Source organism: Phyllostomus hastatus, unplaced genomic scaffold (genome assembly GCF_019186645.2).
Source record: "Phyllostomus hastatus isolate PE091 unplaced genomic scaffold, TTU_PhHast_1.1 phas_scaffold_28, whole genome shotgun sequence".
Classification (NCBI taxonomy): Eukaryota; Metazoa; Chordata; class Mammalia; order Chiroptera; family Phyllostomidae; genus Phyllostomus; species Phyllostomus hastatus.
This window is the reverse complement of record NW_025334022.1, coordinates 23,341,353-23,360,501: the sequence shown is the minus strand read 5'-3', so window position 1 is coordinate 23,360,501 and position 19,149 is coordinate 23,341,353. Positions and strand designations below refer to the sequence as shown.

At 42.9% G+C, this 19,149-nt stretch overlaps 1 protein-coding gene across 6 annotated transcripts in view; it reads left to right on the top strand.

Annotated features, from left to right (window-relative positions):
• SEPTIN6 (septin 6) overlaps window positions 1-19,149 on the top strand; it is a 69,139-nt gene that overhangs the window by 17,771 nt on the left and 32,219 nt on the right. For all 6 annotated transcript variants that reach the window (XM_045817495.1, XM_045817497.1, XM_045817498.1 and 3 more), the window contains one exon: window positions 6,740-6,935. In XM_045817495.1, coding sequence (XP_045673451.1) covers window positions 6,740-6,935 — 196 coding nt within the window. The remainder of the gene's footprint in view (window positions 1-6,739; window positions 6,936-19,149) is intronic.

The following is a 19,149-nucleotide window of genomic DNA, read 5'->3' as shown; positions in this document are numbered from 1 at the left end:
TTTTTATGTGTTTCTACCTTTCTTGAAATAATAAAGCACAATATGCCAAAAATGGGGCTTATTTTCTTCCATCCTCAGTATTAAAATAACTACACAGAAATTCACCAATTTTGATGTTTTTTAAAAGTGCATGCATACTGATACGACAACTGTCATAATACTGCAATCTGATGAAGTTGTTTCAAATGAAGTTAAAGACTACTAAGCGCTACTATAGCCATCCTCCAGAGAAAAAAAAAACGAATGAACTTTTTGGCCAACCCAATATGTGCTTCACAGAATTTTATATCATGGGACTTAGAGTCCAGATCTAGGTTGTTAATTCATCAAATGCCAGAAATCCTCTGATGATTATGGTTAGTTGCCATTAGGAGAAGTATACAAAATACATAGAAGTCCTGGTGATTGACATTAAGATCAAATGCTATTACATCTAATATTAGCACTGCCAAATCTCTCCAATCTTTGGCTGGTGGCCAACTTAGTTTACATAACATTTGATTACTGAAAATTTCCACACAAACATATTGGATTCTGTTGGCATTCCTCCCAGAGCTCTCTATGACCTATACTGGAGTTAAGAAGATGAGAAGTGAAATGACACACTCACACCAAGCAACCTTTCAACCAATTACATGGGCCAGTAAAGCGTTAGGAGGGAGGCCATGGAAATTAGAATAGCTCTCTGAAGGCAGGCATGTAGGGTAGTTGGACATGCCAGTTACAGGCTCCCGTCTGGACCAGAGGAAGGGGCAGCCAAGCTCATGGCAAAGCAAGTGGGAGGAATAGTAAAGACCTGTCCTTGAGTTCCTGCCCAGGCATTGTACAGCCACGACTGCTCCAGTGTGCACCTGCTGGGATGGCCTTACTCAGCTGCCTGGGAGAGACCCCCTGAGAGGGGAGGGGTAGGAAGGAGACTCTCATCCCCTGTCACCCTGTCTCTTTCTTTCCTGTCATGTCAAGTTTCAGAAAGTGGCTGCCCTGGTAGCTCCCCTCTTAGCCCTGTAAGTACAACCATTCAATACAGTAGCCTGAACTGGTTTAATTTCATTCTTCATCCCTGATCCAAAAAAGCCTACAACTCATGCATTCTACTACTCTATGTCTGTGCTTGCGACCCTGTCATTGCTCAGAGAGCCCACAATTTGGGCCAAGGTTACAAGCAGTTTAGAGTGGCTCTAAGGCTGCAATCTTGGCGTAGCCATAGGCTTGGTCCTGCTGCTGACTTGGCGAAGGGTTCGTAGCTTGGCTGCTGAAGGTGATCTTTGCTCTCCCAGGATTTTCAGTGACCGTGATTTCATGCCGGTCCACCGCCTGTGCATAACTGTCAGGTTTACTCCTTTAACGACTGTTTGGGCATAGAATATGTTCCCTGAAGGAATTTTCTTTTCTTTTCTAATAGGGCATTTTAAGTGTAAAATTATGGTAGCACTAGCTTCCGTTATTAAGAGACCTAGGCTATTTTTGGCACAGTATTATTTATCCTGGTGCTGGACTGCTGAGCATTAGGCTCAAGCCCAGCACACTGGGTACCTGGCATGTATATGTACATGTGTGCACATGGGCATGTTAGGATTGGGAGAGGGAATTTTTACCAACACAGAGCTGCATTGATACGTCAGGGTACCAATAAATGGCACCCACAATGATTGTTTTTAGAGGGCTAGGCACATGGGTGTGAGCATATTATGACTCCTCTTCAATACCCTAGATTCTCTAGCGTTGACGATAATTACTGAGTAGGGTGAGGTTCGCCTGTCCCCATAAAAGTAAAGTATTTACTAGTTGCTTAGCTTTGGAAATGGTTAGGATCTCATGATCCTAGATACAGTGCAGGAGGCCTCAGAGGAGCCACCAGAGCTAGCAGCACAAATGCTCTGCTGCAGAAGAGCCCCAAAGAGACTCAGCTCTCCAAATGTGCCAGCAACAACGATTCCTGTGAGCAACACAAAGGGTCATAATGATAATATTTACTTTGAAGCTGCTCAGGATTCCAGGCGCAACTGGGCTCTGTTGAACTTGGAAAAAAACATACAAGAGAAGCAGGATTGAGGTTCACTAAACGAGGACGGGAAGGGCAGCTAAACATTCTATCAAGGTCAGGGGTCGATTGGGAAAGGCAGCTGCTCACCTAAGACAGGCTGCCAGCAGTGCTAGTGTGCCGGTCAGTGTCTCACAATCTGCTCTCGGGGAAAAAACTGCCATGGTTTGCAATTTGCTGATATCCGTAGTGTCATTATTTCCATCATAGCTGGTTTTTGCTGCCAACCTGATGTCACTGCACATGGGCTTGGGAAGAGCTGCAGGAAGCTGGGTGAGCCTGCTTCAGCGTAGAAGTTGCCAGGTCTCTGCAAGATCAGGAAAGAGAAGGCAAGGTCACCGAGCCAGGCACAACCTTGTCCCTGTCCATAGGTTCCCTTGGCCAACTGGAGTTCCTGGCGAGTTTCCTTTTGGACACCTCCCTTTTGAATTCAGAAACGTTTCTCTTGGGTTTATTCCCAAGCACCATTTGGAGCTGGAAGAGACTTTAGCTCCATGTGACTGTGAGCTGTACCATGTGAACAGGGATTGGGGCTGTCTTGTTCACTGCTGTATCCCAACCCCTAAAACTGTGCCCAGCTCTTTTTAGAGGCTTTGTAAATATTTGCTGAATGACCAAATGAACGAACATATTATGTCCGTGGGATGCTCTAGAGCATATTGATTATAAACATGGGCTCCATTGTCAAAACTGCTTTGATTCACATGCTGATTCTGCCACTTACTACTTGACCAGTTACTTCGTTTACATTATATAGATGAGGAAGGTAAGGCGCAGAGAGGTTGAGAACGGGAACAAATGTACACAGCTAGGAAGTGGCTTGGTTAACCTATCTGTAAATTAAGAACAAATCATGGTATCTACCTCTTAGGCTTATTTGGAGAGTTAGATAAGGAAATATGAAGTATTTACAGTAGTGCCTGGCACCTAGTGAGTGCTCCATAATTGATAGCTATTATTATTGTTATTCTAACTTGCTCATTTTATGGCCAAGGAGACTAGAGCCCAGAGAGGGGAAAGGGCTCTGCTCATGTCACACAGTCATTTAGTGACAACCTGACTGGCACTCTACATTTCATCACCGAAAGGACTTCATTGCACAAGGAGCCAGAGAACACAAATATTAACAGCAGGTGAGGAAGAGGGCTAAGCTTTTCTTTGTTATAGTGATTTTTTAAAAAGATTTTATTTATCTCACTTTTAACAGGATCTTACTCAACAGAAGAAAAAAAGCAAGCAAAATATAACCAGAGACATTGAAATTAAGAACAACCTGACAGTAACCAGAGGGGAGCGGGGAAGGTATAATGGGGGAAAGGATTTTCAGGAACAACTATAAAGGACACATGAACAGAACCAAGGGGGAGAGTGGGAGCAAAGGAAGGAGGTGGGGATGGCTGGGGGGAGGGGGAGTGGTGGGGAGAAAATACAGACAACTGTAATTGAACAACAATAAAATAATTTTAAAAATAAATTATTTATTTACTTTTAGAGAGAGGGGAAGGGAGAGAGAAAGGGACAGAAGCATCAATGTGTGGTTGCCTCTCATGCGCTCCCTACTGGGGACCTGTCCAGCAACCCAGGCATGTGCCCTGACTGGAAATCGAACCAGCGGCCCTTTGGTTCACAGGCTCATTTATGGCTCAATCCACTGAGCCACACCAGCCAGGGCTGTTAATAGTGATTTTTTACTCAGGGTACAGAGGTCAACACTGGACTATCCCAGGGAGTATAGTTTGGAAAGGCATATTTCATAGTACATGTTTTAAAATGAAATTATTATTTTAAATAATCTGATGTTTCCAGAATGCTGTCTGCATTAAGCACAGTGAGCTGAAATCCTTCTGGATGGTGGTGATGACTTAAAAAGGGTTAAGGAACCCTGCTCCATTGTGAGGAGGCAGGAGGAGAGAAATTGACCCCTAGGGACTCCTCAGGTTTCCTGCTGGAATCTAATTACCAAGTCCCCACCTTCCTGCAGGCGTGTGGAATCTGCTGACCTGATCTGAATTAGGCCCACCCTCCCACTCAATACTCAGCTCAGGGCATCATGGGCGGGGGACAGCATCCTAGGCTCAGGCTGGGCCTGTGCTAGCCATTGTGAGAGAGTGCCCACCTTACAGTCCCCACCCCTTAGGCTCCACATACATGGGAAGCTGGGATGGCAGCACTCAGTAGCCATTGGATGAGCTCACTTGATTTTCTGCCCTCTTCTCACGTTGTGTTTATCCTGATTCCCTAGATACCCGCAGGTTCTTTGCTTCCAGATATTTGTCATTGGACATCTAGTTTCCACAGCCCTTTTGTGCTGGCCGGCATTTGGATGGTCATTTTCCTCACTGCCCTGCCCTGTAGGCGGGCCGCTAGTTCTTCAGCTGTGCAAACAGGGTGGGCCCTTCGCTCTGCAGTCCTGCTCCTGAGGCCTGTGTGAGCTTGTCTTGGGCACTCTTTGGAGTATGGGAAGATGTCCCCTCCCCTGTTGTCTGAGAATCCTTAGGATCAGAGAGCCAGGTAGCCAGGTCTGGGTGCTGGGGAGGCAGGGCCTGCCACTCTCTAGTTGCTGCAGGGCATTCAGCAAAGAACTCACAGAACAGAAGAGGGGGTGGAGATGGGAATGCACAAGGAAAATTCATTTGGTGTCTTCAAAGACAGGCTGAAATGTAGCTTGAACTTCAGTGCCCAGAGGGAAGGTGGGTCAGGGTGAGGGAGCCACCCTTGTGTTTCCACCTTAGAGATGTTGGCCTCCTTTGCAGTTAGCTGCACCCCCACCTTGGGCGAGGAGGGGGTGATACATTCCATTGCTTGGCCAAGTCTGTCACCTCCCATTGCAAAGGCCTCACCTCACCAAATTTTTCTTGGGACCCAAATGCTTCCTGTTCTTTAGGGAGGAACTAAGGGGCCTCTTCTAGGAGAATCTTTGCTGCTGATAGGTATAACAGACCCTGGCTGGAAACATGATCTGTGAGAGGAAACCATATTCCTGCACCTTGACAATCAACCCCATTAGTCAAACCTGGCTATGCACTTGGGCTGGGGGGCCAGGCAGCTGGCTGAATTGAATGTTCTCCTTGTTTTCTCTCAGCAGTCTCTCCACACACAGGCGCTCTCATCAACATATATTTTTAAAAGCACCTCTTGCATTCATAGCTCATTTTTTGAGAGAAAAGAGGTGTGGACCATCCAAAGCTAGACACACCCAGAGGGTGGAGAGCAGACGGATCATTCGCAGTTATTGGTTGTGAAGCTCTAGCCCTAGGCCTAGGTTGCGAATGTGTGTTGTTAGTCACAGGGGGATCTGCCAGCTCAGGATTTGCCCAGTGCAAACCCACTCTTGACTGTAAAGACAGTTGACACTCACATCTGAAGGGTTGGGAGGGGGAAGGGAGAAGAGAGGTGATAATAGAAGAATGGCAGGGTAGTCTAGGTATTCAAAGGGCAATTCAAAGTAATTCACTGCTGAACCTTGTATTCCTGAATCCCTTGGGGTGGGATGGGGACCTAGATATAGTCTGGATCCGAGGAAACTGTAAGCACTATAGCCACTTACAATGCCCAGCTCAACTTGTGGCCTCACATCTGGTAGCTGAGTCCAGCGCCACCAGCTTCCCTCCAGCCTCTTCAATCCATGAACACTCCCTGGCTTATGGCAGTGGCTTGGCATCCCTTAGATCTTTCAGAAATAACCTCCCCAGACCGGCACCAGTCCCCCACAGCCCTTCCTCCACTTGTCTCCTTGGTGTGAAAGTTAAGACTTTTGAAATTCCAATGGTTTAATTTATTGGTACCCTGCAGCCTGTTAGTTAAACAAAGAAATGACTGGTTTGTTTGAAATTTAAGGGGAAGAATAATTTGTGGCCTGCTATATTCCCTCCTTATTAGCTACAAATGGTCTCACTGACTGCTCAGCCCCCTGGGAGGACAAGCTGAGAGCCACATTGGCTCCCCGCTGGGACAGCATTCAGGCTTCTGCAGAGCCCTGTCAGGTCCTGGCATCGAGGTGACATAGGGACTGAGAGGATATTTATTTGATGACAGACTGCTGTCCCCCACTTTTAAAATTTTAAATAAACCTTTAATTTTCATTACAAAAGCTATTCATGTTCCTCATAGAAAATTTGGAAAATACACAAAATCACAAAGAAAGAAATGAAAAGTACATATAACCCCACCACTCTGACACAACGGTTAGTAGGACTATATTGTTTTCCTTCCAGGCCTTTTCTAGGCATAACTCTACCTCTCCATCATTGTCTGTAACAGTTTCTTTTACTAACTATAAAAACAATGCAAGAGGAAAAAGGACTCATGGACATGGACAACGGTGTGGTGATTGCTGGCGGGGGAGTGTATAAGGGGACTAAAAGGTAATGGAAAAATACAATACAGATTAAATAAACATTGCAAAAAACCCAATGCATACTAAATTTTCAAAAAACAAGAAAAGAGGAATAACAGGACAATTACCCCAATTCCACTATCCTGGGATGATTATTGCTAATATGTTGGTGCAATTCCTTTCAGGGTTTTTTTTTTTCCCCCATTTAACTGAGATCACACAGTCCATACTTCTATATGCTCTTCACTCAGTGTCTTATCATGTACATTTTCCCACATCAATGAATATGCATCTAAAGCATGATGTGAATGGTTTCACGGTCACTGTGTGAATGGACCATAATTTATCCTTTTGCTTTTCAGGAGAGACAGGTTTGGGCAAGTCCACCCTCATGGACACCCTGTTCAACACCAAGTTCGAGGGGGAGCCAGCCACCCACACACAGCCAGGTGTCCAGCTTCGGTCTAATACCTATGACCTTCATGAGAGCAATGTGGGGCTAAAGCTCACAATCGTAAGCACAGTGGGCTTTGGGGACCAGATCAACAAGGAGGACAGGTAAGGAAGGTGGTAGGGTGGGGAGGCTGGTGGGAGGCCACGGGGAATAGCTCACCACAACAATCTTGGAGAGACTGTAGATGTCAAGGTCCTGACTAGACCTTCTCTCAAGAGGGTGAGGGCAGACAGCAGATCCCTTATAAATGCCACCTCCGCCCAGGGTCCCTATCTAAAGCAACTGTTCTACTGTACATGTTTTGCCAAAAGCAGGCATATCTTTCCAGTATACACCCGTGAGGTCTCTGTTGCATTCAGCAGACATTTATTGAGCTCTCCCTTGTGTCAGGTGCTGCTGTGCTCTGACGATCTGTAAAGGAATGACTTTGTTTCTGCCCCTCACATGCTCACAGGAAATACTGGTTTTAAACAAAGCAGTTCCATTGAGAGTGATATGCTCTGTAAAGGTCAGAATACAAAGAGGTAGAGGACAGATTACAATGAGACCATAAAGGAGAGGACACTTGATTCCATGTGGGGAAGTCAGGGAAGCCTTCACAGAGGAGGTGTCCACTGAGCTGGCCCTTGAAGGGCAGGAAGGGAAGGGCATTCCAGGCAGGGGTAACTGGTTGTACAAAGGCAAGGAGATGTGGAAGACTATGGCATGTTCTAGGGAATGGAAGGTTGCTCCGTTTGGCCAGACCAGGGGCAGAATTACTGTGAATCTAACGAAACTTAAGCCCTAGTGCTCTCACTTTCACAGGCCTCTTTCTAGGCCCTGTAACTAAATTTTAGTCATAATGCTATATTATCTTTCTTGGAGGGTCCTTCAAATTGTGTAAGCCTAACACTCCACAAAACTTGGGTCTGCCCCTGGGCTAGTGCTTGGAGTAAGCTTACACAAGTACTAGCTCAGGGAAAAGTGAGGGAGATGAGCCCAAAAAGATAGCAAGAACCAACTCCTGGAGGGATTTATAGAACGTTCAAGTGTGGAGCCACTGAAAGGTTTTGAGAAGAGAATGATATCTGATTGGCTGTTTTTTTAAGATTTTATTTATTTATTTTTAGAGAGGGAAGGAAGGGAGAAGGAGAGAGAGAGAGAAACATCAATGTGTGGTTGCTGGGGGTCATGGCCTGCAACCCAGGCATGTACCCTGGCTGGGAATCGAACCTGCGACACTTTGGTTCGCAGCCCACGCTCAGTCCACTGAGCTACACCAGCCAGGGCTCTGATTGGCTTTTGAAGAAGGTACTTTGAGATAGACTGGGGAGTACAAAGATCAGTTAGGAGACAATTGGACCAATTGGACTAGGCCACCGGTAAATCCGGTGCTGAGGTAAGGGTGAGGGGACAGATTTGATAAATATTAAGTAGGTAGAATCAACAAGACTTGGAGTAAGGTTATGAAAGCTCACAAAAATCTGCAGTGAGGCCCATATTTTCAGCTTCGGAGAATAGACAAATGGTGGTAGCATTCAGTAAGAGAGGATAAGAAAACCAGCTTTGACAGGAATCTGCTCTGTTTTGAACATGTTGAGTTTGAGTTGTCAATGGACCGTCCAGAGACACGATGACCTTCAGAGAGATGCAACTGAATATACAGGGTTACAGGTCAGGAAAGGGTCTGGGAGGGAAATAGGGATTTGTGTTAAGGTGTGGGTGATAAGTCCCAACCTGTGGACACATGTAAGATCACCTAGAGATCAGAGTTGAGCGAGGTGAACACCAGGCAAAAGACAAAAAAACCTTGTGATGCTAGGTCAGCAATAGGAGGAAAAGACATGTTAAAGAAATAGAACAGGAGTAAGCAGAGAGGTAGGAGGGGGTCCGAAGTGTTTGAGAATGGTGTATGAAAGATGGGTGAAGAGAGCTCAGGGATTAGGATGTGAAGTGGGCTGGGGCCATGGATGGGGTTGAGGGTCAGGCTCCATCTGCATTTAAACTGGAAGTCACGTGGTTACCACACATGCTCATCCAGGAAAAGCCATTCGTCATTTTGAGTGAAGTATCTGCTCAATTCTTGGAGGATTCTCTTGCTTCTTAGATGAACTCTATCCCAAATTATCTTATTTGTCCCTTAAAGTTACAATAGTGGTACTCATTTCCTTATAGTGAATATATTTAGCTTCTTAAAAGTTGAACTTATTTCTGTTATCCATTTGAAATTCTAAACAGAGGACACCTCTGCTTTTTATGAGCTTGTTTTTTAAACTATCTTATTGTTATTCTAATACCGTTGTCCCCATTTTGCCCTCTTTGCCCTCGTCCTCTCAGCCCACCCCTTCTCTGCTTCCATAGTCAGTCCCCACCATGTTGTCCGTGTCCGTGGGTCATTCATACATGTTCTTTCACTAGTCCCTTCCCCTGTCCCCCTCCCTCCTCCCCTCTGGTCACTGTCAGTTTGTTCTTCATTTCCATGTCTCTGGTTCTATTTTGCTCACATGTTTGTTTTGTTGATGAGGTTCCTGTTAAAGGTGAGATCATATGGTATTTGTCTTTCACCACCTGAATTATTTCACTTAGCATAATGCTCTCCAGTTCTATCTGTGCTGGTTTTTTAAAAAATACTTTTGAATTTTATTGTTGTTCAAGTACAGTTTTCTGCCTTTTCTCCCCACCCCTCCCCTCCTGGTGCTTGTTTTTGTTTTGTTTTGTTTTGTTTTTTTTTTGTTTTTTTTTGTTCTAATCTTACTTGGTTGAGAATGAGTTAGACCCTTAGGGAAGGGGATATTTGGATCACAATATGAGTGCCTAGTCTGAGTTGCATGTTGCTCAGGATCTCCTCAGTTAAATTTCTCTCAGTTCTCAGTTACATACATTCAGCATATATAAAATTGGAAAACACCTTGATGGTGGTTTGGGACTGAACTGATACAGCCTCTTAGAGGCTAATTTACTCCCATTATATTGGTGACATCCTTGTTTTTCCTCATTATAAATATGATATATATTCATACAAAATAAAATTCGGTGGTCCCCCTTATCTATTGTTTTGCTTTCCATGGTTTCAGTTGTCTGCAGTCAACCATGGTCTGAAAATATTAAATAGAAAATTCCAGAAATAATCAACTCATAAGTTTTTTTTTTAGGATTTTATTTATTTTCAGAGAGAGGAAGGGAGGGAGAAAGAGAGGGAGAGAAACATCTTGGACCTGGCCTGCAACCCAGGCATGTGCCCTGACTGGACTCGAACTGACAACTTTTTAGTTCACAGGCCAGTACTCAATCCACTTAGCTATACCAGACAGGGTGCAATTCACATTTTGACATTGCACACTGTTCTCAGTACCATGATAGAATCTTGCATTACTCCACTCTGTGCTGCCTGGATTACATCATCCCTTTGTCCAGGGTATCTATGCTGTACATGTTATCCTCCCATTTGTCACTTGGTAGCTGTCTTGGTGATGAAATTGCGTATCACAGCATCACCATGCTTGTGTTCAAGTAATCCTTATTTTACTTAATAATGACCCCAAAACACAAGAATAGGGATGCTGGCAATTTGGATATGCCAAAGAGAAGCTTTGTAAAGTGTTTTTAAGTGAAAACATGAGTACAGTATAATATACAGTACTGGAACATATTTTGAGAGAGAGACATCATATTCACATGACTTTTTATTGTACTATAATATAATTGTTTCATTTTATTCTTAACTTAATCTTTTACTGTGCTTAATTTATAAATTAAACTTTATCACAGGTATGTACGTATAGGAAAATACATAGTCTATGTAAGGTTTGGTACTATCTGTGGTTTTATGCATCCGCTGGGGTTTTGGAATGTATTCCCTGTGGATAAGGGGGAACTACTGTAATAAAAACTTAAATAAGTAGAAGTGGAAAGCCTTTCTGAAACTGGGCTGGGGAGCAGAGGTGGAGTAAGCTTCAGGGATTTGTAAAAAAAACAAAACAAAACAAAACAAAAAACCCACAAGATTTTCCTCCATACTGACAGGGCCATTTGGGCATAAAACGATTCCAGTGCAGCCACATGGAAACAGGGCATTAGAATACCTGCTTTACTCAGGGTAGTGAGATACTGAGGGTAGAAGAGCAGTGATGAAGGACATATCCTGGAGAAAGCCACCACTGAAAGGATGTTGGAGCAAAAGGATTCCAAGAGGGAGACAGAAGGACTGGCAGGAAAGGGGCATACTCACGAACTTAGGCTTTGGTCTCAGACAGATCTGTTTAAAATCCCATTTTGCCTCTATGAGCCCAGGGAACTTGGACAAGTGTTTTTGTTCCAGTTTTAGCACCAGTGCTGCTGGATTGGCCCTTGTGGTTCTTACGATTGAAAGACACCCTGAGCTCTAACCACCAGGAAACTTTGGTGGGGGAAAGGTTTATTATTCACAGGTCCTGGAAAGCACATGACATAGTGAGGTCGCAGGTACAGCAGAGAGAGAGATAACACGAGGGCCTGGAGTTCTGCCTGGATTAGGTTGAAGCTGCAGGGCTAAGGTTTTGTGGGCTCACTCTTTATTGTTGAATTTAAAACACAAAGGCAAGAATTTGAAGTGGGGGAAGGGAAAAATCTAGTGGTCCAAAAGTTCAGTTATGGAAATCAGCCAAGATCCCTTAAAACAAAGGAGCTTGGGGTGGGGGTGAGGGGGATTCTGATTCTTTAAGTAGCTGGTGATGTGCTTTATTCAGACAGCCGACTTTCAAGTGGATGCCTCTTTGAAATGGATACTTTGGCAATAGGAGCTTAAGTCAGGCACTTAATTTACAAGAAAGATAAAATGGAACAGTCAGGGCTTACACCACAATAACACAAATTCTCTATGCTTCAGTTTTCACATCTGTAAACTGGGGGTGATGATAATGCTACCAGCTACCCTAGAAGGTTGTGGTGAGGCACAGTTGATATGCATGATTTATGAAAGGCTTAAACAGGTCTTACCCCTATGGCTCAGTTGGTTGGGCCTCATCCCACAAAATGAAAGGTTGCTGGTTCTGTCAGGGGATGTTTCTCTCCCTCTTTTTCTCCCTTCCCCTCCCTCTAAAAATAGATAAATACAATCTTGTAAAAAAAAGAAAAGCTTACATGAACAACAGTGTGTCAATTGACTGTGGGAGCCCGGGTGTGGGCTGGGGTGGGTGGAGAAGGGCAAAGGGGGAAAAATTGGGACAACTGTAATAGAATAACAATAATTTTTTTTTAAAAAGAAAAGCTTAAACAGTGCCTGGCACAGAGTAACTAATGAACTGAACATATTGTTATGATCATGACTTTTATTGGTAGAAGAATCAAGGGAGAGTGGGATCATGTAGTGTATGGGAAGAAATGATAAATGGTGTTTGGGATGGTAGAGACCGAAAAATAGCCATTGGGTGTGGCAACAGAAGGTCATTAACATATTTAGGAATAATAATTCCAGAGAAATTGTTGGTAGAAGCTAGATTGTCTCAAGTGAATGGGAGGTAAGGAAGTGAAGGCACCCAAACAACAAAGAGAAAAGTGAACCCAAGATCAAAGTCATGATTCTATGAGAATTTAGCATAAATAAATCAGAAGGGAAAGAGTTGACTATTGAAGAAAATGTGCTGGGAAAGTAGGCCATCCGTTAGGAAAAAATAAGACGGACCCTCCCACACAAATACCATTCACAAAAATAGATTCCAGTTGGATTAAAAACAACTTCTAAAAATATAAGGAAAAAATATAGGGGAATTTTTTTTTAAACTTTGGGAGTTTAGAAGGCTTTTCTAATTGTAGCACAAAATCCAAAAGTCGTAGAAGAAAAGACTGACAAATTCAAATTCATTAAAACAAACAAAACACCTTTGTATATTGAAAGATGACATAAAACTGAAAACAAACTACAGATGGGGACAAAACATTTGCAACCTATATCACAGACAAAGGATTTTTTCTAAAATGTAAAAATGTTTCTACAATTCAATGAGAAATTAACTGCTCATTGCCAGAAGGGAACTATAAATGGCCAGTCAACATGAAATAATGCTCATTTGACTTCATCAATGAGTAGGGAAATGCAAAATGAAACACTTAATTTTTTTTATCCATTAGATTTGCAAAAATTAAAGATAAAAATATAGCCGTTGACACCAGGTAATTTCATTCATTTTGCTGTGAGTGTGAATCGATGCAGATTTTTAAAAAATATTTTATTTATTTTTAGAGAGGGGTAGGGAGGGAAATAGGGAGAGAAACATCAGTGTGTGGTTGCCTCCTGTGTGTCCCCTACCGGGAACCTGGCCTGCAACCCAGGCATGTGCCCTACTGGGAATTGAACCTGTGACCCTTTGGTTCATAGGCCAGCACTCAGCCCACTGAGCCACACTAGCCAGGGCTGATGCAGATTTTTTTAGGGCTAATTTGGCAGTATCTGTTGAAATATAAAATGAGAATACCTTATGATCCAGCAGTTCCACTTTTAGGTGAACAGCCTAGAGAAACAATTGCACGTGTTCATGAAAAGCATATAGAAAAGATGTTCACTGTAACATTTGTTATGGGATTTTAAAAAATTAAAGTCTAAATTTCCACCAGTAGAACAACTAAATGAGCTATGGTAAAACCATACCATAGAATTACATCTGGCAGTTTAAAATAATCAGGTAGATCTATGTGTATTCATGTAAACATATTGTTAAATGAAAAAAGAAGTTGCAGGATGATATGATCATGATACCGTTTGTGTAAATCTGCCCCTTCCCAATACAACAACAAACATTTCTTTCTCTCTCTCTGTCTCTCCATATATGTGTGTGTGTGCATAAAAATGGTATGCAAGGATAGTCAACAAACTGAAAATAGTAGTTACCTCCGAGGAGCAGCAAATAAGTACATGTATTGTTCACATAATTAAAAATAAAAGATGCCCTGGCTGGTGTGGCTCAGTGGATTGAGCGTGGCCCTGTGAACCAAGGGGTCTCAGGTTTGATTCCCAGTCAGGACACATGCCTAGTGTGAGAGAAAGACTCTAAATGCAAACTGTGTGCCAGGTACAATGTCAAGTGTCAGGGATACTAAGAAATAAGGCACAGTCTTTAGTTAAGGAGCTTGCAGAAGAGGGGATAAGTACATACACAAATTCTATAGAATGTGGTAAGTATAATAACAGAGACATGTATAAGGAGGCTGTAGGAATAGGAAGAGTAGCAATTGGTCAAGCCTGATGGTGGCAGTGTAGTGTGGAGGTCGCTCAGAGTTGAGAGGAGGTGATCAGGAATGGCTGAACTAAGTCCTGAAGTTTTGTAGGATGAATGTAAGGTAGTCAACTGGCATGTAGTGAGTATTCAGTATATATTGTTAATTAGCGAATGAATGCATGATATGTACATTGATGGGAAAAATGAAACACTAAAGAGCATACCTCTAAATTTTCATCACTCAAAACCTAAAGTATCCAATGAATGTGTTAATTAGGATGCTGGTGATGGTAGAAAACTCTAAAAGCAAACTGGGTTCCAACACCCATAATTTTGTGATTGCTTCTAGCCCACTTCAGCAGTAGTGGTGTAGGAGCAGAGAGCACATCCTGAAATTTATTCAGCACAGCAGTTTTGCTAAGCAATTGGGGTAGAAGGCAAGGGTGCAATGGGAATGAGGGTGTTGGTAAGAAAGTGGTTCCGATAATCAATTATGGAGTTGAACCTGGGCTGAGAAGGAGATGAGGCCAGGAAGAGGCTGATACACTGTGAGATAAAGGAGAGGTAAAGTAGCAGAGGACTCGATGGGATGAAAGGTCAGGTTTAGGAGGACTGAAGGCAAGAGAGAGCTGGAAAAATGTGAGATTATGGCTAGGTAGTGAGGTGTTAGAGAGAGGATGTCTTGGGTGAAACTGGTCTGGCTAGTGGTAAGGTGTGGAGGTGGCTGAAGCAGAGGGAGCTTAAGATTGTGAAGTTGAGGCAATCAAGGAAGAAAGAGGCTGAAGGTCAATGGGTTGTCCAAAGCACATTGCAATCACCCAGAATGGGGAGAAAGACTGTGGGTCAGGTGCCACCAGAAGAGGATGGAAGAGGTCTCAAATGAGTAAAAGGCTTTATACTGACGTAGGGTAGTAACAGTCTAAAAGTGCCTCTGAGGATCTATGTGAGTGCCCACCCCACTGACCCCAAGGTACACCAGCTGTAGGAAAATGAGATACCTGCACTGTATTCCAGGTATTGATGTCTTCAGGATTGTGGTGTCCCCAAGGAAAAATGAAGTTACCATTAAGAAAAGGAGGTAGGCAAGTTGTGTAAAAAGGAGGATGATATAGGCCAGCACTTCTCAGGCTTTAATGTTGCATCCAAGCCTTGGAGGCTCTTAATAAAATGCAGATTCTGATCCTGTAGGTCTGGGTTGGAAACAGGGGATTTTGCATTTCTAACAAGCTCTTAGGTGATATTGGTGACACTAGTTCTACTGGTCCAAGACCACACTCTTGAGCTCCTGAGTGGCAAAGATGGAGACAGTTTTGTTTATCGTGGTACAGGGCTTTCAGAGGGCATAGTGGGAATATTTTTGAAGGAAGAGAGCTGCAGCAGGACAAGTCCATGGTGGACAGAGAAGAATAGGGACGTGTGTAGAAGGAAGAAGAGGTAACTAGAAGCATGATGATGGAGCAAATTAGCTGTTGTCACTTTTATTCCTGTAGGCCTGACCTTGTGGCATCTTGGCTTTGGTGCCTGAGATGGTGGTATTCAAATACAGTGTCTGTGACCTGGTCTTACAGCTTTCCAGCAGGGAGCCTCTGATGGCTGTGTTGGCACATGGACTGGCACACGGAGGAAGAAAGGGACTAGGATGACTTCCAGGTGTCCAGGAAGTGTGATAGGAAGGCGGTGATAAGTGAGGCCGTGAGAGTAAGCGAGACCACCCAGGGATAATATGCATGGAATGTGTAGGACAACAGAAGGTGGTCCAGGATGGAACCTTAGAAATAGGCCAAGAGTTTACGTAGGGCGAGTTGAGAGAGTTACAGAGGTAGGATATAATGGTGGCGGTGAAGACAGAGGACAATATTTCAAGAAGGGACTGGTCAACATTATCCCTAAAAATAAAACTCATGGACATGGACAACAAAGTGGTAATTGCAGAGGCAAGGAGGGATGGGGTGGAGGTGGAAGAGGGTATGGGGGTGATAAGTGATGATGGACAATTTTTTAAAAGTGAGAAAAAATTTTAAAAGATAACTAAGTGTTCACTGAGAGATAAAATTACTATTTTTCTATAATGTGTCTGTTTAGCAAACCCAGGCTAATCAACTGAAAAACAATTCTAATGAACGATTTGTTCAGTAAGGAAGCCAATTTCAAAATAAACATGCAAAAAGGCATAGACTTTTCATCAACTAACAATAACCAATTAGAAACATTATGCAGAAGACCCCACTGACAGCAAAAAAATAACCTTTACTATACCCTTTCCACAAGACCTTATGTGATCTGTCCCATGCTGCTTACTTGCTTCATCTCTTCTTATTCTTGTTTTTATTGAGGTGAAATTCACATAGCATAAAGTTAAATATTTTAAAGTGAACAATTAAGTAACATTTGATACATTCACTAGGTTGTGCAACCACCAAACTCTATCTAATTCCAAAATATTCTCATCACCCTAAAAGGAAATCCATTAACAACTCCTTATTTTCCCTTCCCCTCAGCCACTGGTAGCCATTATTCCGTTTTCTGTCCCTATGAATTTGTATATTCTAGGACCTCAGATAAGTGGAATCATACAATATCTGTCCTTTTGTGACTGGCTTCTTTGACTTACCATGGTGTTTTCAGGCTTCGTTCATATGGCAACATGTATCAGAACTTTCTTCTTTTAAATGACTTCTTTTAAATTTCTTCTTTTAAAAGTCCATTGTATAGATATTCCACATTTTGTTTTTTTCCAGTCATCAGCTGATGGACATTTGGGTTGTTTTCACCTTTTGGCTATTGTGAATAGTTTATTGTTCTTTCTCTGTTCACTCACTCCCAGCTGCCTTGCACTCTTCCTATTGCTCCAACTTGCCTCAGAACCATTACATTTGTTATTCCTCTGCCTGAAATACTCTTCTCCCAGATTCTCCATGGTTTTCTCATTCTCATCTTTGTGGCTCAAATGTCACATCCTCAGTGAAGCCTTCCCTGATCACTATATTTGAAATAGCTGAACCCTGAGTCATGTTTTATCCCATCATCCCATTTTAATGTCTTCATAGTATGTGTCACTAGGTGAAATGAATAAGAAGTAGGGTCTAGAGCAGATGCTGTTTTGTGCCTTTGGACTCAGTAGCAATCTAGTGAGACCTATGAGCCCATTCAGAATAATGTTTTTATTTATTTTTTTATTTAATCTTTATTGTTTTGCTTCCATCACCATTTAGTCCTCTTACACCCCTCCGCACTCACTGCACTGTTGTCCATGTCCATGAGTCCTTTTTCCTGTTTGCTCAATCCCTCTACTTCCTTACTCCCCCAGCTGTCATCCTGCTCTCCATCCATGAATCTGTCTTAGATTCCACATATGAGTGAAATCATATGGTTTTTAAATGCCTAAAATACACCATTATACTAAATGCAGTTAATACGGAAATATTTTTAAATTGTGATTGAATAATTCATGTACTTCTCTATTAATTCCTGACATAACAATATTTATAGGCAAGTCTAATAACTACCATAATTTAGAAGTTTGATGAGTATAAATGCTATTTTGAGATATTTGTTACACTATAAAATAAAACAAAAATATCCATGATTTCTGTAGGTTATGAAGTCTCAGGTACTGTTAAAATTACTCTAGATTGTTACCTATGTTTATACCTGAAGAAAATGCTAAACTTGATTACAGCTTAGTGAAAAACATGTATTTTTGTCCCAACTCATGGATGCTATGATTTCTATCGACAGACCTTAGAGGTCTGTGGACTGCAGTTTAAGAGCTCCTACCCTTGCCCTTACTGGTGTAGCTCAGTGGGTTGGGCATCATCCCACACACTGAAAGGTCATTGCCTCAACTCCCAGGGTCAGGGCACATGCCTGGGTTGTGGACCATGTGCCCAGTTGGGGGCATGCGAGAGGCAACCTGCGGATGTATGTCACACATCGATGTTTCTCTCCCTTTTTTTCTCCCCCCCTTCTTCTCTCTCTAAAAATAAGTATCTTTTAGAAAAAGAACTCCTACCCTAAAAAGTAAAAGACAAACAGTAGTTATGAGGAGGGGTAGAGTATGTTGGAGCTGGAAGAGATTATAGTAAGCCAGGGAATAACTAGCTAGGAGAAAGTTCCCTCTCTAGCCCTCACACCCATGGAACTTGGGTGTGAAAGTAGTAGTCATTTCCAGTTGAGAAGAATATGAGAGAAGCAACTTCTTTGAAGAGGAGATGGGTATCATTTAGAGGAAGGAAGATTTTGTGAAGAGGTTGCCTATGGGAATACAGAACTTACCAGGGACTGGGATCCAGTGAGCACAACAGAGTGGGGAGGGAGAGAGGACCATCAGGGGAAGAGGAGCCACTGGGAATGAGAGTGGAACCCTTACTACATTCCTGATCACATTCTGGACACTGAGGACACGAAAATGAATCACCTATTTAGGATTAAACAGAACCAAATTTTGTTGGTATTGGCTAGTTTGGCTGGTCTGATTCATACACTTCTTCACAGACCCTAAGAGCTAGGGTGAGCAGCAGACAGATGGGCCCAGGGTATCATTAGATATTCAGGGGGGAAAAGGAAAAACATGCATTTTTCTTTCCTTTTTTGATCCCTTTTGTAGAGCAAGATACTGAAGCATAAAAATTATGTAATGGAGAAAAAATGAAGCAGTGCCATGATTAGATAACTCAAACCAGCCAATTATCCAGAAATTAATTAGACATGTCTAAGGGGTGCATTCCCTATCCTCATTCCTAATTCTTCAGGATCCTTCTGAGGATCTCTGCAACCAAGAAATTCTTAGATGTGATTACCCTTCAGAACAATGGTTCAGAGGGATCAAAGAAAGAAAGGACTGTGTTTGTAGATTTTTGTCTAGGGCTGCAGAGATACCCTGTCCCTGGATCTCTCCTCTGTATGTGGCTCCCAGAATCTAGGATTCTGTGATTGTTTTTTTTTTTTTTAATCTATTTTTACCTTCCCTAAAAGGGGAATCTTCAAAAGGGCTCAGGTTGGGGGCTGCTGTAGGTAGGAGGCACTGTCTGGGCCCCGCTTCTCCTTTGATCACGTTCTCTTCTGGCAGTGGTATCTGCGAACTCACTGTCCCGAACTCACTGTCCCGGGCCTCTTCTAGCCTGAAGGGAGGAAGCCCCAGAAGGAGAGG